The 21,833-nt window shown below is 43.2% G+C and overlaps 1 protein-coding gene across 1 annotated transcript in view; it reads left to right on the top strand.

Moving 5' to 3' along the window:
- The window catches only part of TMEM26 (transmembrane protein 26), a 38,118-nt gene extending 17,446 nt beyond the window's left edge, over positions 1–20,672 (top strand). The window contains exons 2-6 of the mRNA XM_029061589.1: positions 4,600–4,678; positions 9,574–9,696; positions 11,918–12,138; positions 14,031–14,107; positions 19,995–20,672. Of these exons, the coding sequence (XP_028917422.1) occupies positions 4,600–4,678; positions 9,574–9,696; positions 11,918–12,138; positions 14,031–14,107; positions 19,995–20,410 (916 nt within the window). The 3' untranslated portion in view covers positions 20,411–20,672. The remainder of the gene's footprint in view (positions 1–4,599; positions 4,679–9,573; positions 9,697–11,917; positions 12,139–14,030; positions 14,108–19,994) is intronic.
- The last annotated feature ends 1,161 nt before the right edge of the window (positions 20,673–21,833 follow it).

The following is a 21,833-nucleotide window of genomic DNA, read 5'->3' as shown; positions in this document are numbered from 1 at the left end:
ACAAAATACCAGAATAAGCATAGCCTTTATTCCTTCAACATTCTCATACTTCCTGGTGATGTGGACCACCTACCGCATTATCTTTATCTATTTAGTTTGTTACGATATTTATTAAGCACTTACTAGGGGCCATGTTTTTGCTAGGCACTGGAGTAGATACATATATAACAGAGCAATCAATCATATTGAGCGCTTACTGTGTAAAGAACACCGTACTAACTATGTGGAAGAGTACACTAGTAAAGAGTTGGTAGACATGTTCCCTGCCCACAGGGAGTTTACAGTCCCATCCCACTTGGGGCTCACAGTCTGGGTGGGCTGTGGTGGTTGGGGAGATAGATTAAAAACTATGGTAAAAATAGTTTGCAAACAACAAGAAGAACAGAGCCAACAATAATAACTAGTGGGCACTGTGCTGCATCCTGGAGTAGACACAGGAGAATCAGATCAGACCTAATTCCTGTCAGTACTGGACTCACTCTATAAGGAAGAGGGAAAACCGGCACTTCATTCCCCTTTTAGAGATGAGGAAATGGAGGCACAGAGAAAAGTTAAATGACTTGCCCAAGATCATACAAACAGGCCAGTGGCAGAGTCAGAATTAGAACCCAGTTCTCCTGTGCCACCTCCTTTCTCCTCCTTTCCAGTAGGCCACAGTGCTTCTCAAACCAAGACAAAAGTATCCAGATATGCAATAACAATCACAATGGCACTTATTAAGTGCTTACTATGTGCCAGGCCCTGTACTAAGCACTGGGGTGGATACGGACAAATCGCGTCGGACAGAGTAGGTGTCCCACATGGGACTCACAGTCCCAAACCCACTTGTACAGATGAGGTAACTGAGGCCCGGAGAAGGGAAGTGACTTGCCCGAGGTCACACAGCTGACAAGTGGCGGAGCTGACCGTCTGACTCCCAGCCCCGTGCTCCAACCACTACGCCATGCTGCTTCTATACTATGCCATATGAGCAGTTCCTGAAGCGTGGAATCCCCAGCCTCCCCACTGCTCTGGGAAAATGATTGTTCATTATGATCCTGCAGCTGCTGTTTTCCCGCCAGACTTATAACACAGTCAGGGTTTGATTGGACATCCAAAATTTCAGGCCAACCAGTATCTGTCAGGCAACTTAATAACGGTACTTGTTAAGTGCTTACTATGTGCCAAGCACTGTTTTAAGAGCTGGGGTAGATACAAGTCTATCAGGTTGGACACAGTCCCTTTCCCACATGGGGCTCAGTCTTAATCCCCATTTTACAGATGAGGTAACTGAAGCCCATAGAAGTTAGTGACTTACTCAAGATCACATAGCAGACATGTGCAGCGGCAGAATTAGAACCCAGGTCCTTCCCTAGTAGAGATGGAGCAGAAGAGTTACGTGTGGAGAGACAGTTGGGGGACTTTGGGGTGGGAGGGAAGAGAACCCCACAAAGTAGAAGGGTCAGGAGAGGCTGTTCACCAGGTTTTCTGCTTCTCTCTTGCTATGCTAACCTGGGTCAGCCTGCATCTACCACACGTCTCTCAGATGGACTGCTACTGTTCCCAAATAATAATTATTATACTAATAATGGTATTTTTAAGCACTTACTGGGTGTCAAGCTCTGTTCTCAGCACTGGAGTTAATATAAGATAATTAGGTTGGACGAAGTCCCTGTCCCACATTGAGCTCCCACTCTTAATCCCCATTTTACAGATGAGGCACAGAGAAATGAAGGCACTTGCCCCAGATCACGCAGCAGACAAGTGGCAGAGTAGTGACTGGAACCGAGGTCCTTCCCAGGCCCACGCTCTATCTGCTAGGCCACGCTTCTTCCCTGCTTCCCTTACAATTTGTCTTTAGAATCTTCCAATCTGATCACCTTCATATAGGGCCTTAATCCTGGGGTTGCTGGGGCATTCCGTAACAATAATAATAATAATAATTATGGTATTTGTTCAGCACTTACTTTGTGCCAAGCGCTGCTCTAAGCGCCGGGGGAGATACAAGGTAATCAGGTTGTCCCACGTGGGACAACAGTCGTAATCCCCATTTTATAGATGAGGTCACTGAGGCACAGAGACAAAGTCGCACAGCTGATAAGTGATGGAGCCGGAATTCGAACCCATGACCTCTGACTCCCAAGTCTGTCCTCTTTCCACTAAGCCACGCTGCTTCTCTAGGCCATCTAGTTCCAGGACTGTAGGGGGGGAATATTTGTCCTTAAAGAGATGAGATACACCTACATTTGAGAAAGAGTGCAGTATCACGTGACCAATACTCCAGCCTCCTCTTAGTCCCCACTACTTCTGTCTCCGTCCAGTTCACGTCTGACCAAGACTGGTGTCCAGCGGGACGTACCATTGCCAGCCAGGGTGTCGACATTGTCCTAGGTGCTTCTCTTTTTTCTCCTCTTCCCCATCTCCTTCCATCTATGGTGCTGAGTTGCTGATTAGATTGCAACTTTCTGGCCCTGCCTGTGGATCGGTGTCAGCCTTGCAGTGGTTGGTTGAAGAGTCCATAGGAGACTGTCGACAGGGTGTAGGGCTGATCTGCCGCAGAGTATAAGAAGCTCAGAAGAGAAGCGAGGCCGTTCACGCGAACATGTGTGTACCAACCCTCCCCTCCCACACGCACACACAATTTTTTATTCTGTGGTGCAGAAACAGGATGTAGGGGAGGGTGAGCCATCTCAGCTTCTCAGAGCGAGTTCATCTCAGGTCACAAAAGTTCTTCAGAATGCAGAAGCAGCCCGGGGTGGCTTTCGAACACCATGTACCAACCCCAGCATGCCTAGTGGATAGAGCGCAGCCTCAGAAGTCAGAAGGACCTTGATACCAATCCCCGTTCTGGCACTTGTCTGCGGTGTGACCTTAGGCAAATCAATTAATTTCTCTGTGCCTGAATTACCTTATCTATATAATGGGTATTAAAACCATGAGTCCCATGTGGGAAAACTGTGTCCTACCTGATTACTTGGTACCTACCCCAGTGGTTAGTACAGTGCCTGGTGCATAATAAGCACTTAAAAGGACCATTTTAAAAAAAAAGCAAACCTTGTGGTGAGTCAAAGTTGAACAGTCAGTGAGAGTGAGAGTAAACTGCCATTAGCTTGTCCACGACGCCAGAATCACCAGGGAATGACATATTAACCCTGCCTTAAGACAGTTAAAAATGGTTTTTATTTTTTCTTACAAGCCGCTTCTCTCAAAAATGATTCCAGAATGCTCTGCAACCTGTCCAAAGAGAAGAACTTTAAAAAGTCCTCTCTCTCCTGGAAGGTGATCAGTCTGAAGTGTATTTGCCTGGCTATGACTAAATGAAATCACAAAGCAGAAGAATCATCAACAGTTGACATGTCCAAATAGACCCTCGTATATTCCAACCGTCCCCTAAACCTAAAATGTACTTCCTTTTCCAACTTTCCAAGGGAAATATTCTCTCAGGTTTCCCCTGATATAGACAGTGAAAGAATCACTCTTTTTATTCCCTTTGATGTTTGATTAAAGGAGATCTTCATCCGTGAGTAGTTTCACCACCAATCACTAATGCTGACCGTATCCAGTCATTTGGCTCTCAGTGTATCAAAAATGAAGTGTTAATTTTCAACCCTTGGTGTGGAGTCCCAGGGAACAGAAGAGTCACCAGTCAAAAAAGTCACAGAAAAATTAAAAAATGTTAGACTGTCAAACAAGTGCTAACCTAACCAAACAGTCCTTTGTTAGGTTTAGGACACATTCCCTCCCCAAATTGTGATAAAATCCATTTCTACAGAGATTTATCTTAAAGAATTTTTCGGTATGGGAATATATTTCTTAGCTTTCTTTAAGGATGTTTCTAACCTTAACGTGCTCTGCAGTTTTTTTTACAAACACGTTCCTGTATCTGAGGGTGTGACTGAAAGGCTCTGAAAAACTTGAATTACACTGAACAACGTGGAATGAGAAAAATGGTACTTAGAGAAATTTAGGTCTGCTTTTCTCTGTTTAAGAATTTTAAAGGATGTTTCAGATATAAAACTGTTGAATAATGTATGCAAAGATGCATGTGAAGAATATCAATGATTTAACCAGAATTTAAAAATCCTCTTCAGCCATTTGTTGTTTATTTGTTTATATTTCCTTTTTTTCATCTTAGACAATGCAAACAAGACTACTTAGCAACACTTTTATTTTATTAAATTTTATTTTTGAATGTTCATGGACCAACAGTATGTTGTTTAAGCTCAAAATATTTCAGGTCAAAGTGTAAATAAATAACCAAGCATAATATTATTGAAATCTTTCCAAAAAAAAAGTGGGAAAGCATTGCAATTAATGTGTTTAGGTTTTATAAAGCTTTCTAGAACCAAAATCCAAGTTTTGTGCCTAAAACTAGTTGGCAATATCCCATTGAACCATATTAAAATTAACATCTATTAATTGCATTAGAAATTCAGTGAGAATGCCAGCTGCTAATGTCTTTTACAGTTACTTTGTTTTTCTATCATCCATATGGCAGAAATCACATAACACTTTTTTTCCCACTGAATAAAAACAACTCACATAGGAAGGTTTTGTTTAAAATGGTTATGTGCTGCTTTTTATGTTACTGTAAACTGAATTGCTTTCTTTTCTTCCCAGGTTTTCACCAGCTATATTTTTATATCTGATTAGCATTGTCCCATCGCTATGGCTCCTTGAACTACATGATGAGACACAGGTATTTCCTTTAGGAAATTATAAACAGAGGTGGAATTTTTACCTGTAAAACCTCCCGGATCAAATGGGACAGTTGCTTTTAGAACTAAGATGGTCTCACTGGAAGTACATGGAAATATGAGCATCCATAGTAATGGTGTGTTGGGTGCTCTATTCACTACAGATGTTTCAGGTGTCTTGATGAAAAGATCTGATTATTATTAATATTCCTAAGACCTTCAGTACTACAAAGGAGAGGAAACAGATATATGGCTTCAGCCTCACGCTTGTATTTTCACCTTTTCCAAACAGCATTTGCTCTGAAAGAGCATTCATATTCTCTAAGATTTAGTAAGGTGCATTTACTGTCTTCCTGTTTGGCCAAATCTTTCATTCATTCATTCAATCGCATTTATTGAGCTCTTACAGTGTGCAGAGCACTGTACTAAGCGCCTGAGAGCTCACCTTCTCCAAGAGGCCTTCCCAGACTGAGCTTCCCCTTTTCCCTCTGCTCCCTCTCTGACCCCCTTCACCTCCCCTCAGGCAAGCCCCCTTTCCCCCGCTTTCCCTCTGCTTCTCCCCCTCTCCCTTCCCCTCCCCTCAGCACTGTGCTCATCTTTATCACCCTATTTATTTTGTTAATGAAGTGTACATCCCCTTGATTCTATTTATTGCTGTTGTTTCTGTCTCCCCCGACTAGACTGTGAGCCCATCGATGGGCAGGGATTGTCTCTATCTGTTGCCGAATTGTACATTCCAAGTGCTTAGTACAGTGCTCTGCACATAGTAAGCGCTCAATAAATACTATTGAATAAATGAAACACACACATTCCCTGCTCACAGTGAGTTTGAGTGACTATACAAAAACATACCCACGGGAAGAAAGCTCAGGAGACTTTTGTAATATTTAACTCTACTATATGATTATGAAACAATACAATCAAAGGTATTTATTGAGCACCTATTGTGTACAGGACACTGAACAAAGTGCTTGGGAGATTACAATATATCAGAGTTGGTTGGTAAACACATTCCCTGCCCACAAGGAGCTTATAGTCCTGAGGGATCTCTGGTGGGTTTCCCAGAATAATGTGTGGTATTTAAGTGCTTACAAAATGCCTAGCTCTGTACTAAGTACAGAAATAGTTACAAGAGAATTCATCGGTCAATTGTATTTACTGAGCACTTACAGAGCACTGTACTAAGCACTCGGGAGAGTACAATATAATGGAGCTGGTAGACAAGTTCCCTGCCCACAGATTCCACATGGGACCCACAGTCTAAGTAGGAGGGAGAACAGGTATTGAATCCACATTTTGCAGATAAGGAAACCGAGGCACAGAAAAGCGAAGTGCCTTGTCCAAAGTCACAGAGCAGACAAGTGGCAGAGCTGGGATTAGAAACGACATCCTCTGACTCCCAGGCCCGTGCTCTTTCTACTACTAGGCCATGCTGCTTCTCTATATTAAAAAAGACTGCTTTTGTAATCTAGACATTTTCTGTGTCCTAGTAATTTTAAGAAATGCTCAGAATTCAACTGGACTGGACTGAAAAGACAAAGGGGTGAAATAATCTGATCCCCTTTGAATTTTGGGGGAGAAAATGTACTATTTAGCATTGTAACATCATTTTGCACAAGAATTATAATACCTGATCCAAGACAGATTTTACATTTCTGGGCCCTGAATTCTAGGCAACCTTGTCCTTCCTCCCTTGTCTTCCTCTTTCCCTTCCTTTCTCCCACCACCACTATGGCATAAATTGTAAAAATTGTTAGACCTACTGTGAGGAGCTTCCTTTCCTGACACAGTACTATGGAGCGTGGACTGGATCCAATCTCCCACAAAGTCTCCAATCAATCAAATTGTGGACCAAATGTATGAATCTTTTATAAAACTGCTCTACCACCTACCACCTTTTCCATTCCACTTAAGCCCATCAATGGGCAGGGATTGTCTCTATCTGTTGCCAAACTGCACATTCCAAGTGCTTAATACAGTGCTCTGCACATAGTAAGCGCTCAATAAATACTATTGAATGAATGAATTCTACTACGACCTTCTAGACTATAAGTTCGTTGTGGGCCTGGAATGTGTTTGCCAAACTCTATTGCACAGATAATTGTGGTATTTGTTGAGCACTTACGTTGGGCCAGGCACTGTAATAGGTGCTGGGGTAGATAATAAAAATAATAATCATCATAGTGATAGTATTTGTTAAGTGCTTACTATGTGACAAGCACTGTTCTAAGTGCTGGGGGAGATACAAGGTAATCAGGTTGTCACACGTGGGACTCACAGTCCTAATCCCCATTTTACAGATGAGATAACTGAGGCACAGAGAAGTGAAGTGACTTTGCAAAGTCACACAGCTGACAGGTGGCGGGGCCAGGATTAGAACCCATGACCTCTGACCCAAGTCCGTGCTCTTTCCACTGAGCCACACTGCTTCTCTTAAGATGAAAGATGATCTGACTGGACCCAGGATCTGTCCCACAAAGGACTCACAGTCTTATTCTTCATTTTATAGATGAGGTAACTAAGGCACGGAGAAGTGAAGCGAGTTGCCCAAGGTCACATAGCAGATAAGTGGCAGAGCCAGGATTAGAACCCAGGTCTTTCTGACTCCCAGGCCTGGGCTCTATCCACTAGGCCATGCTACTTCTTGCATTGTACTCTCCCAGACTCTTAGTACAGTGCTTGGCCCATAGTAAGCGGTCGATAAATACCACTCATTTATGCCATGTAGCAGAGTATTCTGCAGGGCCAAAAAAAAAAAGGTAGGTGCACAAATTCTGTAGTTAGAATCCAAGATGGTTTCCCAAGAACTTTAGCACAAACTGAAAAACGATGAAGCGAAAATGAATGGGTTAAGCGGTATCAATCAGGTCTAGCAGAAAGGTAGCCCTGTCAAAATCTCTTAGGTCACACCGCTGACTCCTCCTGTTATGTTTTTGAAAAGAATGAAATGAAATATTAGATGTTTATGGATTGTTCGCGGTACAGATTTTAAAATCACATCAGGTTTTCCATTTCTAAATTTACAGTCTGTGGCACAGCCTGCTATAGGAAAAGGCAGAGTGTAAGCTTGCTGTTAACCAGGACATTACTTAGTTGGAGTACCAAAACTACCATGCAAAGAGGATTTGTTTACTTAGTTCCAGGACTCAGTTTTTTTTAATCTTCGTTACCTTTGCTTGGAGCCTTATGTGCTCCAAAAAGAGTGCAAACAGATGTCTTTTTGCTCCAGAGGGATATGGTACGTGCCTATCTTTCCTAATTATTCCTGACATCCCTCCCACCCCCCTTATACTCCGCATTTCCTTGGAGGTTAAAAATAAATAGCCTCCTGACAGCCTTTCTTTTTCAATCCTCATAAGATGATGAATGAAGCATTCAGTATAATTAAGAAAAATGGACTTTCTGCAACATTGGAAGATAATTTTTGTAAATAATTCCTCCCTAAATTCAAAGATATATTAAATGTATACATATGTGGGCTTATGTACAAAAATATATTCATCTGGCAAAAGGATCCAACCAGCCTATAGAACTTTCACTGGGCTTACACTTATTTTCCCAAACCGCCAGTTCCCTTTTCTAGTTTTGTTACTCTTATCCGCTCCCCTTACCACTAACAAGTGTTCAGGATTTCTCCAAAGTTACAAATTTCCTTGAAAGTTTAATAAAAGGGTAATAGAAATGATGATGATGGTATTTGTTTAAGCACTTACTATGTGCCAAGAACTGTTCTAAGCGCTGGGGTAGATACAAGGTAATCAGCTTGTCCCACGTGGGGCTCACAGTCTTAATCCCCATTTTACAGATGAGATAACTGAGGCACAGAGAAGTTAAGTGATTTGCCAAGGTCACACAGCACACAAGTGGCACAGCTGGGATTAGAACCCACATCCTCTGGCTCCCAGGACTGTGATCTTTCCATTAAGCCACACTGCATTCTTTAATGTATTTTCAGTACTACTATTTTCCAGAATGATTTAATATTAATCATGCATGAAAAATGGCACAGTTGAAGGAGGGATAGCGATACACTCATTTGACCTTGAAGTAAAACAAGCAACAAATTTTACGTTATCAGGACTCAATCAAGAAGCCCTTATTAAAAAGCAAGTTTATTTGACTCTTCTACTTCTTCTTCCTTTAACTTAATTTCCATTTCTTGTCATGATCATAACCTCTGAAGACCTGATCTGGAATTTAAGTTTCCTTTAGAATCAGTAGAACATTATAAGGGTGAGGTGGCATCCTAGAGTGAAAGTGATATTAAAATACACTGTGTCTGGGTGGATAAAATCCATCAGACAACTGAATGGAAAAAACCCACGAAAAAATGTGACCTTAGTGGCTCAATCCCAGTGGGTGACCTTAAGGAAAGTGGCCTGGAGGGGCCATTGCCTTAATTCAGCTCATTTTGCTTTGAGTCCATTCATTTGGATTTATGAAGACATAAGAACTATATTATTTTCTCAGGCGTGCCTCTTGATTAAATCGTGACTATATGGTATCAGGATCAGTCTGGAGATTGGGTTTTGAAGTGGAGAAGGAGGTGGTCAATCAGATAGTATTGGGGTTTGAGAATTTTTGAGAGAGGGTTAGGGGTGGCAGAAGAGCATGCCTCTCTAAATTATTGGCATCAAAACAATACCTAAGGTATCTGTAATGCATCAAGATTGCCAACTGCTCAAAAAAAAAAAGGCTATTGAATCCATTTTTTAATTGAAAAAAAATCTATTGAATTAAATTTAGGAATTAAGAGAATGTAGGCAGGATAACTATACTGTAAAAGTTCTCCCTCTCAGGGAAGAAACCTTGAATGCAAAAATAAAACTGCCATCCAAAAGGGCTCAAGTAACACTTTTGGTCATTCTGATATGGTTTTTGTTTGGTTTTTTTTTAGAATTGTACCAGTCTGTCTAGCCTTACCAAAATATTATCCCAGAATATCAGTGTCGAAGAAGACTTGAATCAAACCCAAGTAGGAGATAGCAAACACCAAAGGGCCGATCAACTCATTGAAACGGTGAGACCCTCGTCCCTAGCGGGTTGAAAGTAGTGATGTTGTTTATTGAGAACTTATTGTACTTAAACCACTGTATTAAGTGCTGGGAGAGAATACACAGGTGTGGAAATTAGACCCAGTAGCTGTCCCTGTCCCTCAGAGAGTTAGACTAAGCAGTGATTAAAATCCAGGAAACATCACAAGACATACTGTCAACTACTCTGATTTTTTTTTAAGTTGATCCTGCACAGGTAGTCCTCATTTAAGAGGCCGTGTATAGAGTCCAATTGTGATGTAAATAGGGACCAACTTTCTCATAGGAACAGTGTTCTAAATGGGGGGTGTGATCAAAATAGATCATGTATTCAGAAATCAAAATCACCCAGAACTATTTAGCGAATTTAATTGTACTCAAAGACAGCATTCAGCGTGGCTCAGTAGAAAGAGCCTGGGCTTGGGAGTCGGAAGTCATGGGTTCGAATCCCGGCTCTACTTGTCAGCTGTGTGACTGTGGGCAAGTCACTTAATTCTCGGTGCCTCAGTTACCTCATCTGTCAAATGGGAATTAACTGTGAGCCTCATGTGGACAACCTGATTATCCTGTATCTACCCCAGCGCTTAGAACAGTGTTCTGCACATAGTAAGCACTTAACAAATACCAACATTATTATTATGCTGGGCTGCACCACTCAATCTCCAACGCTTTCTTGCCCCATATGAATTTGGATGGGCTGTGTATCACCTGTCAGGGTTGTCAGAGACCAAACCTCTTCCCCTGTAGGCAGCAGGGCAGGGAGAATGGACCTCCACAGACAACATACACGAGATAATGATAACAATAATAATAAAGGTATTCATTAAGTGCTTACTGTGTGCCAGGCACCTTACAAAGCACTGGAGTGGATACAAACAAAATCGGTTGGACACAGTCCCTGTCTCATGTGGGACTCAATCTCAATCCCCATTTTACAGATGAGGTAACTGAGGCCCAGAGAAGTGAAGTGACTTGCCCAAGGTCACAGCAGACCAGTGGCGGATTCAGGATTAGAACCCATGACCTTCTGACTCCCAGGCCTATGCTCTATCCACCCCGCAATGTTGCCATATGCTACTGGAGACTTGGAAAAAAAAAAATAGGTCACCAACTCCCTGCACCGCACAATGCAGACATGCCATCATTAGAATGTTAAAATGCAGAGTGTAGGTCTAAACAAATCAGAAATATTTAGAGGTAATGTTTCCATGGCAACCAAAACATTACTCCTTTGAATCTGAATCCTTTGCTGCATGACCGTGATACACTGGTCATCGGGAAACAGTCTGCAGCAAATGTTTGCATAGATAATAGTGAAATTGCGGAGTGCGGGGTTGGTTTTTTTGGGTTTTTTTAACTAGTATTTGTCAAGCGCTTACTATGTGCCAGACTAAGTGCTGGGGTATAAACAAGCCATTTAGGTTGGACACATTTCATGTACCGCATGGAATTTACAGTCACTTTACAGATGAGGTAACTGAGGTATAGAGATGTTAAGTGACTTGTCTAAGGTCACACAGCAGACCTGTGGCAGAGGCAGGATTAGAACCCAGGTTCTTTGGTTCCCAGACCCTCTTCACACTAGGTCACACACTGCTTCTTACCTAAAAAAGTAGTTTTTTATATCAAGTAGGATGAGGCTCAACGGTGAATTTGTACTTGAAATTACTAGTTACAAAGTAGGGAAAGAGGAGAAATTAGGAAACATGCTTAACGTTTTGGCCCCTGTAACATCTCCTGAGCTGAATTGGTATTCTTCTGGAATGTCGGTCAGTCAGTCGTATTTATTAAGCACTTACTGTGTGCAGAGCACTGTACTAAGTGCTTGGGAGAGTACAATAATAAAGAGACACACTCCCTGCCCACAACGAGCTCACGGCCTAGAGGGGAAGATGGTGGAGTTCTATTTAAGCAATGAGTTTTCAGAATTTGAGCTATGAATGAGGTTAAAAGCTAATAATAGTAATAATAATAATGATAGTATTTGTTAGTGCTTACTATGTGCCAGGCACCGGGTACAAGCAGATTGAGTTGGACACAGTCCCTGTCCCATGTGGGGCTCAAGATTTCAATCCCCATTTTACAGAGGAGATAACTGAGGCCCAGGGAAGTAAAGTGATTAAAAGCATTAGTACATGGCATGTGGAAACAAGTTCCTCCACGAGAACGCAACTAATAAGAGTTCTTTGTCTATGGGGGGGGCGACAGGCTAAGGTGTTTGTTAGCAACTTATCGGCTGTTTGCGAGCCAGTTTGGACCCTAGGTCTCCACCAGACCTTTCTGCTGCTGCTAATCATCGGAAGATGGCTGCTGCCAATTGGGGGAGGAATCACCCGAGACCAACTGTCCCAGCTTCTCCTCATGTTTGTGGGAACCGCCGCGGATATACTCGAATTCACCAGTGAGACCCTGGAAGAAGAAACCGTGAGGTAGGCCTGGGTCCCCTTCCTTCAGGATGCCTGCTTATCCTTTTGAAGTTGCGCAATGGGGATGAATGTAGGCCTAAATTCACAAACCCTCGATTCCAGAAGCCACTCACTGCTCAGAGATGCACTAGGCAATAGGTTTTGTTTTGCGAAATTGTATTTTTAGTCGCATTCGCTCAGGGTGCCCACAGGCTTTTCCGAATAGGTACCTGTAAATTAAAATTTATTAAGTTGGTGCTGTGTGTTTTTTGCCACAAGCAAATAAACTCAGGATCCACAGTCATATCAGTTTATGGAACCATTTTCTCGCCACTGGGATTTGTCTCAGAGCTTGGATTTCTGCACTTTAAGCTTGGGTTATTTTGCACAGTATTATCGAAATGAAATTGCAGTGAGACTGATTTTTAATGTTGCAATTTATTTTATGCTGTGCCTTTCAAACAATCAAACATAAAATGGAACATTATACTGGAACTTATTGAGCGAACTTGATACTATCTCATTTACCATCTCATAACATTACCTGTGCAAGCAAACTCATTTTTTCCCATAAATACTTATTTTCCCACAGCTTATTCAATTGGTATTCTGTTCTTCGAACAACCCAAAACACCAAAACAGAGGTGATTCATCTTCTTCAGCATTTGCTTGTAGATTTATAGGTGATGAGAGAGATGTAGTGGAGGCCTCTTTTTACAAAGACCACCCTTTCCTCCCCAGAAATCTGATGCCTTGTACGTCCACTCGATTGATACAATTTTGGGCCGCTTTTTTTTTTTTAAATGTTACTCCTTAAGTGCTTACTACGTGCCAGGGACTGTATTAAGCACCGGGGTAGATATAGACGATTAGACACAGTTCCTCAGGGGGTTCAGTCTTAATCCCCATTTTACAGATGAGGTAGCTGAGGCACAGAGAAGTTAAGTGACTTGCCAAAGGTCACACAGCAGACAAGTGACAGAGCTAATATTAGAAGGCAGGTCCTTCTGACTCCCAGGCCCGTTTTCTATCCACAAGGTCATGCTGCTTTGCCTCAATTCTTATCCCGCTCTCCCTTTCCTAACCCCTTGGACTTACGGCCCTGCAGAATTAAGGGGTGTATAGAGTCACAATCAGTGGTATTTATTCCCCTAAACTCAGCTGTCATTCAGTTGGGCTCTAGCCAGTTATGAAGCACAGACAAGGCACAATCTCTGGCATATCTACATGTCTTTGCATCTCTCCTGCCTACATGATCTCAGCCTAAATATTTTTTCAACCTCTGTGCTGAACTGCGACCCAAAAATACTAATATCAGATGTCCTTAAGGTTGGCTGGCCAATGAATCCAATGTCAACAGTGCTATAGAGAACACGGTCCCGGGAGTCCGAAATCCTGGGTTCAAACTCCGGGCTCCACCACTTGTCTGCTATTTGACCTTGAGCAAGTCTCTTAACTTCTCTGTGCTTCAGTTCCCTCGTCTGTAAAAATGGGGATTAAATCCTACTCCTTCCTACCTGGACTGTGATCCCCGTGAGGGCAAGGGACTGTGTCCAAACTGATAACCTCACAGATACCCCAGTGCTTACAACACAGTAAGGGTTTAACAAACACCATTATTACTGTTGTTATATCATGAAGATTATTGTTAGTAATTATTTCATGAAAAATTTCACTCCACCTTTAGTCTTGCCCTTTGTGAGCCCAGCCAAAAGGTATAACAGACCAAACCTGTTTAACCGGCCCAGAGGGAAATCCGCAGCACCCGTCTTCCAGATGGAAAGAGTCCCTCCGGGTGCTGTACTGTATGTCACTACAGTCTGGGGGTTTCAGTGGCCTCCAGAAGGACAGGGACCCCTTTTCTGACTGTTTCACCCCGTTCCACTAAATGGACTAAACATTGTATTTTGTCCCAGGAATAACCCAGTGCTGGTTTATGCCATTCTTACCATCTGGACCTGGAGCATGCTGCAATTTCCTCTCGATCTGGCAGGTCAGTGTCCTGACATTTGGTCAAGCCAGGGACAATCCGTGGAGCTGTTCTGGGAATTGGGGTTTATCCTACTGCAGGTCTATGAATCCCAAGATCAGGACTGACTACGGGTCCTGGAATCCTTGGGACCTATGGGAGCATGGGTTAGGAGACAGGAAAATGTTATGGCAGTAATAAGTGGTGGTGGTGGTGGTATATAGTGAGCGCCTTTTTGGTGCAGTGCATTTTACTAGGCACTTTGAAGTATAGAATAAAAAAAAGTGATACACTCCTCTCCCACAAGTTGCTTACCCCCTAACAAATATTTAAATTAAAATGGACAAAAGAATTGAACAATGACCTCTTGCTATATTCTCTTCAGGGGCTCAAGTCAATCAATTATTGGCTTTTATTAAGTGCTTAATGTGCGCAGAGCACTGAACTAAGGATTAAGGAGAGTACATACCTGCCCTCAAGGAACTTACAAGGAAGGCAAATACTAAAATAAATCAGAGGTCAGGGGAGTAGTGGCATATAAAGATATCTAAGAGCTGAGATGGTGGGGGACAGGTTACCACAGCAATCTTGGGGGTGCCAGAGTTGTGAAGTTTATGGTGGAAAATGCTAGCCCGCTCTTAGAGAGCTCTCCGACAACTCTTCCCCAGTCTGAGAGGGCCACGACCAAGCCCTGCTGTCCTCAGGCCTTCACCCGCCTGCTCGCCACATCTTGTGGTTTCTAGCCTTGCTAAGAACATTTTGATTTAAGAAAGTAGTTCTGTAAACTTTCAAGGGTGATAATGTTCAGCAGCTGTCTGAGAAACGAAGCCCAAATGTTACTTCTGACTGAAGCCCTGTTGTGTTTTCCAACAATCAGCTTCAGTTCATTTGGCCCTGTCTACGTTGTTCACCCATATCAAAGCAATCACCGAATGTTTGCTGACTTCATGAGGAGTCTCTTTGTGTGAGAGGTTCTAACGGGAGACCCTGATATTAAAAAAAAGGATCATTTCCCACCCATGACCCTGAATTAAATTTACATTTTGTAAGTTTGAACAAAAAGGTTCATCTGTTGGATTATATCCTCTTTTGTATATTAAAAAGATCCATAATTGTATCCAGTCTTTCCTTTATACCAGTGAAACAAAAAACTACAAGGGCTGAATAAAATAACAATGCCATTTCATTGGAAATGTTTTTCCCATTAACAGCTGTTTACTGTGAACAAACTTTGAAATCAGATGTTGTTGCACATGCAAAATATCTTTGTATCACTTGAGGCCAAAACACAGAGAAGGCCATGGCGGAAGATGGAAGCCCAGGCTGGAACAAGGGTTCTTTTCCTGCCATTGGCCCAGGTTTGTTTTGTGATATTAGGGAGATAAATCACTTACTCTCCCTGGGTTTCAATGCATCGATCCATAGAAAGGAGGAACTAAATTCTATGTACCTATTGAGAAAGAATAATAATAATAATAGTAAAAATGATGGGTTTTGTTGAGCGCTTTCTATATGTCAAGCAATGTTTTAAGTGCTGGAGCAGTCCCTCTCCCACATAGGGCTCACAATCTTAATGCCCATTTAACAGATGAGGTAACCGAAGCCCAGAGAAGTCAAGTGACTTGCCCAAGGTCACACCGCAGACAAGTGGCAGAACTGGAGTTAGAACCCTTGACTCCCTGGTCCGTGTTCTATCCACAACCTCTTGCCGCTTCTCTCATGGTACCCTCTGTTAATCAATCAATGATATTTATTGAGCCCTCACTATGTGGAGAGAACTGTACTGAGCTCTTGGGAGAGTTAAGTACGACAGAATTAGCAGACACATTCCACTGTTAAGGCTTTTGACTCCCCAGAAGAAGGTAGTGAGCAAAAACTGAGTATAATGGAGCTCAGTTTCCTTTGGCCCTAAACCTTGCTCTCAGGTGAGCAGGAAGCAGACAGTTTTGAAGTTCCATGAAGATAGCCTGGTAATTGAGTTTGTATTGGAGGGTTGGGGTATAAAAATAGCCTCTCTTTGTGGAACAGTTACCCACTATGTGCTGTAATAGGCAAACGACCCTTGGCCAGGATCTTGGCCCCAGGTGAAAGGGAGTTCGGATAGGGCACGGTCACAATAATAATGGTGCTATTTGTTAGGTTCTTACTCGGTGCCTAACACCATGCTAAGCATTGGGGTAGATAAAAGATAATACGGTTGGACGAAGTCCCTGTCCCACATGGGGCTCATAGTGTAAGGGGGTGGGAGGGCATCAGTGGTCTGCACACAGTAAGTGCAGAAAGAGTACAACTGATTGATAGGTATTTAATCTCTATTTTACAAAGGAGGAAATGGGCACAGAAATGTGAAGTGACTTACACAGCAGGCAAGTTGTGGAGCTGAGATTGAGATCCAGGGCTCTGACCCCCAGGCTGGTCCTTGTTCAGCCAGCAGCACAGGTTGGACTGTGCTGCTCACAAGTATCGTGACTGGGGTAATAATAATAATGTTGGTATTTGTTAAGCGCTTACTATGTGCAGAGCACTGTTCTAAGCGCTGGGGGAGATACAGGGTCATCGGGTAGTCCCACGTGAGGCTCACAGTTAATCCCCCTTTTACAGATGAGGTAACTGAGGCACAGAGAAGTAAAGTGACTCGCCCACAGTCACACAGCTGACAAGTGGCAGAGCCGGGAGTCGAACCCATGACCTATGACTCTGAAGCCCAGGCTCTTTCCACTGAGCCACGCTGCTTCCCCAGCCACGCTGCTTCCCCCACAGCTATGCAAGGAAGGATAAAGGGGGCAATCCCTCCCTCTATGTTCAGGAAAGTTCCATGATTACATTCTTCTAAAACCAAAAGTGAAGGCAAGATCCATAATATAGTAATAAAATGGGATAGTGTGAGTTAGTGGTAAGATCCTAAGTCAGACGATGTAGGTTTTAGCTTCAACTCTACCACTTATTTGCTCTGTTAACTTCAGGAGGGATAAAATGAGGGTGATAATATCCACCCCATCTTTACTTCCCAGGGATATTGTGAAAGTTAATAGGACAACAGCTGGGAAAGTGCTTTGGATAAAGCACCATTATAAATTCAAGAGACTAATGTCAAACTTGATTCTGTGTAGGAAGAGTGAGATGTTTTAAGTTGGGAAGAGGAGAGAATGCATCTGGATCTTCCAGCAAATACACAATATGTGGACTTCATTCCACATTTGAGGGCATAGAATATTTGGGCAGAGGGCAAATACTACTCATGATTCAGCCAAGATTGCAACAACAGCAGGGAAGGAGCATGGCCCAGTGGAAAGAACACAGGCCTGAATGTCACAGAACCTGGATTCTAATCCCAGTTCCTGCCACTGGCCTATGTGACCTTGCCAAGTCACTTAATTTCCCACTGCCTCAGTTTCCTCATCTATGAAATGGGGCTTTAGTACCCATTCTCTCTCCTACTTAAACTGTAAGCCCAATGAGGTACAGAGACTGTGTCCAATCTGATTATCTTGGATTTATTTCAGCATTTAGAACAGTGCTTGACACTTAAGTGCTTAATACCACCACTAAAGACCACCACTGCTCCTCTGCTCCCCAAAACCACCTCTCCACTGTGGATCTGAGTCATCTTGGGATGGAACAGTGGAGAGAGTTGTGTGAGCAGCTATTGTCCAGGTAGTTCTGTGCTCAGAGGAGGTGGGATGGAAGTAGCATTCCCTTTCTATGGCTCCTGAGGTATTTTGCTACATGCTTGGGAGCCCATCTGGGAAAGGTAAGATCACAGTGATGATGATGATGATGATGATTACAATTGTTGTTGTAGGATGACAGAGACACTCCATTTCTGAATAAATACTGGCCAGTTTCATCAGTGTGGGCATAGTTGGCAATGTACATCCATCTCCACCTGAGTAAACTCGTTATGGGCGGAGAAGGTGTCTAATTCATGCAGGAAGGCCTAGTGGCAAGAGCACGGTCTTGGAAGTCAGAGGATGTGGGTTCTAATCCCAGCTTTACCACTTGTCTGCCGTGAGACCTTAGGCGAGGCACTTTGCTTCTCTGGGCCTGAGTTACCTCATCTGTAAAATGAGGATTAAAACTGTGAGCCCCATGTGGGACAAGGACAGTGTTCAACCCGATGACCTTGTATTTATCCCAGTGCTTAAAACAGTGCTTAGCATATAGTAAGCACTTAAATACCATAATTATTACTATCATTACTTTCCCAAGCACTTAGAATAGTGCTCTGCATACAGTAAACTCTCAACTAATACCATTAGTTGACTGATTACTATGTGCAAAACACGTACTAAGAGCTTGGGAGAGCACACCATCATGCTAATAGTATTAGCAGACATGTTCCCTGTGAGAACGTCATTCTCACTCGGAGAACCCATTGTGAGACACTCCCCAAGAGCAGGAGCCTCCCCCACATTCATTCAATTGTATTTATTGAGTGCTTACTGTGGGCAGAGCACTGCATTAAGTGCCTGGGAATGTACAACACAGCAACAAACAATGACATTCCCTGCCCACAGTGAGTCTGCAATCCAGTGGCGGGGACAAACATTGATAAAATAAATAAAATGACGGATATGTACATAAGTGCTGTAGGGGTGTGGGGGGAAGGGGATGAGCAAAGGGAGCAAGTCCGGGCAACACAGAAGGGAGTGGGAGATGAGGAAAAGTGGGGATTAGTCTGAGAAGACCTCTTGGAGGAGATGTGCCTTCAATTGGGCTTTGAAGCAGGGGAGAGTAACTGCCTGTCAGATTTGAGGAGAGAGGGCATTGCAGGCCAGGGGCAGGATGTGGGTTTGGGGTCAGAGGCAAGACAGGTGAGATTGAGGCACAGTGAGAAGGTTCACACTGGAGGAGTGAAGTCTCTGGGGCTGGGTTGTAGAAGAAGTGAAGCCAAGTGAGGTAGGAGAGGGCAAGGTGATGGAGTGCTTTTAAAGCCAATGGTGAAATGGAGGTGGTTGGGCAACCACCACTAAATGAGTTTGTTAAGGTGGTGGGGTGACATATCCTGAACGTTTCTGTAGAGAAATGATCCGGGCAGCAGAATGAATTATGGACTAGAGTGGGGAGAGACAGGAGTGGCGGGTGCAGCAATCCAGGTGGGATGGGATGAGTGATTGTATTAAAGTGGTAGCAATTTGGATGGAGAGGAAAGAGCGGATTTTAGCGATGTTGGGAAGGTGGGACCGAAAGGATTTGGTATCTGTGAGTTGAATGAGAGAGAGGAGTGAAGGATATTCATTCATTCAATCGTATTTATTGAGCACTTACTGTGTGCCGAGCACTGTACTGAGCACTTGGAAAGTACATTCCGCAACAAAGACAATCCCTGCCCAACAATGGGCTCACAGTCTAGAAGGGGGGAGACAGACAACACAACAAGTAGACGGGCATCAGTAGAATTATAGATACACATCATTAATAAAATAGAAAAATATGTACAAATATACACAAGTGCTACAGGGAAGGGGATAGGGCAGAGGGAAGGAGTTGGTGCAGTGGAAAGGGGAGGAGCAGAGAAAAAGGGAAGCTCAGTCTGGGATAACACTAAGGTTATGGGCCCGGAAGATGGGAAGGATGGTGGTGCGTCTCTGTTGTTGAATTGTACTTTCCAAACACTTAATACAGTGTTCTGCACACAGTAAGTGCTCTGTAAGTACGATTGAATGAATGAGTGAATAAAGATAAGGATTTTTGTTTTGGACATGTTAAGTCCTGCCTCGCCTCAGCATTGCCTCCCCAGACACTAAGCTCGTTAGGGGCAGGGAATGTGTCTGTTTATTGTTGTATTGAACTCTCCCAAGAGCTTAGTACAGCGCTCTGCACACAGCAAGTAATAAATACGATTGAATTGAATGAATCCATATCTCGATTCCATGAAGAGGCATTCACATATCTTGACTTGTATTTGCAGTCCAGCATATCAGCTGCCCATCATTCATGACACCCAATACAGTGCCCAGCCTACTCCTCTGCCGATACAGTGCAGACCTGTGGAACATTGGAATCAGTCTCTTCATACAAGACGGCCCCTTCTTGATCGTCCGCTTGATACTGATGAGCTATTTTAAAGTGATCAACCAGATGCTGGTGTTCTTCGCGGCCAAGAATTTCCTAGTTGTGGCCCTGCAGCTCTACCGGCTGACCGTGTTGGTGCTAGGGGTGTATACTTTCTTGAGACACAAGTCAGCAGGTCCGAAAGAAGGCGACGACAACCGTTGGGGCCAATCCACCGATAGCGGGCTCCCACCCAGTACCCCGCTTGGCAACTCAAAGATGGACACCACGATTCCTCTCGAGGACTCTCCGACCATCTCTGGATGCCCTTGAGCTCACGAGTTATTTGTTCTCTGCAGTAAGCTGCGTCCTCCTGTTTTAGAATCCCTCCAGGAGGGATCTCTATGCAAGCTGGCTGCTCTTGGGGTTTTGACTCACTCCCTCCCCACTTCAGCACCGACAATTTGAAGTAAGAAATTCAAGAAAAGCACCTGATCCAAAGGCAGAGTGAAAAACATTTTTCTCGCTGAAAGGAAGGAGATTTGATTAAGTTACCGCTCTTCTCTATTACATATTGATATAATGGAACCAGGAAGCAATAACTCAATTGTATGTTTTGGTTACCACTTTGTTTGGTGCTTGGGTGAAATATGCATTTAGAAGGTTTGGAATAGAAAAATCCAGTGTTAGAGCAGTTACTTGAAGACGTTCAACCTTGAACCTTGTCTCCATTGGTCAACTGTTAGCCTATATATGTGCCTCTATGTCACTGTGACATCAAAAAATTATACATTCAGTGAATGCAGAGCAATTGAAAAAAAAAGTGCCTTCAATGCTACCTCACCGTGGGCTGGATGCGGTTAAAATGTTCTGCCCACATCCTCCACTTATGGAAAGCTTGGAAAATGGCCACTCTAGGCTTTCCTAGACCAAAGTTTTCATTTCTCTGGGACCAGACTGTCTTTTCAATTAGGGTCTTGAGCAGAGAATTTTAGCAGACTACAATTCATGATAGTTAAGAACCTTTTTGTCTTTTTGACAGTCACTTTTTATAGAGTCTATTCTGACAGCAGACGTGCTGTTAATCATATTTATTAAGTGCTTGCTGAGTATAGGGCACTGTACTAAGCTCTTGGGAGAGTACAACACAACAGTATAGCAGACAAATTCTCTGCCCATAATGAGCTTACAGTCTAGAGGGTTTTACGAACACTTTCGAAGCGAAGAATGTTTATTCAAAAGTGGATGCCGGCTTTACCTAAACTCTGAGGTTAGCAGGTAGGGAATATTTGTCCTAATCCCTCTTTACTGCTCCTTCATGGAAGAGCATGAGGGAACCCTGAGATAATGAATAGTTGACTTCAGGCCAATCTACCCTGCCATTTCTCTCTGTTGTGGTAAATAGTGGAGAATAGGGATTTGCCACACTCAGTTTTCCTATAATTCAGAAATTACACTAAGGAAAACCCACTGCCAGGCATATAACCCTTTCTTTCAACACGGCATTGTGTTCCATTCAAATAAACACATGTTGGAAGAATGTTTCCTAATAACATTCTCTCCCAGAGTATGTAGTGAAAACATATGTACTTTCTGCCCAACCTTAAATGATCTATATGTTCATTTACAGCTGGCATGTGTGTCCGATGGTCCCTGCAGCTCGTCGCTACCTCTTCTGCTGCAAACCGTCTTCGATTCTGGAAAAACCGGTCATGGCAGAGAAGAGAGTTTTGCCCTCTGTGTTTTCACAACGAAT

Source organism: Ornithorhynchus anatinus, chromosome 3 (assembly GCF_004115215.2).
Source record: "Ornithorhynchus anatinus isolate Pmale09 chromosome 3, mOrnAna1.pri.v4, whole genome shotgun sequence".
Taxonomy (NCBI): Eukaryota; Metazoa; Chordata; class Mammalia; order Monotremata; family Ornithorhynchidae; genus Ornithorhynchus; species Ornithorhynchus anatinus.
Note: the sequence above shows the minus strand (reverse complement) of the source record. Positions and strands in the feature narration are given on the sequence as shown.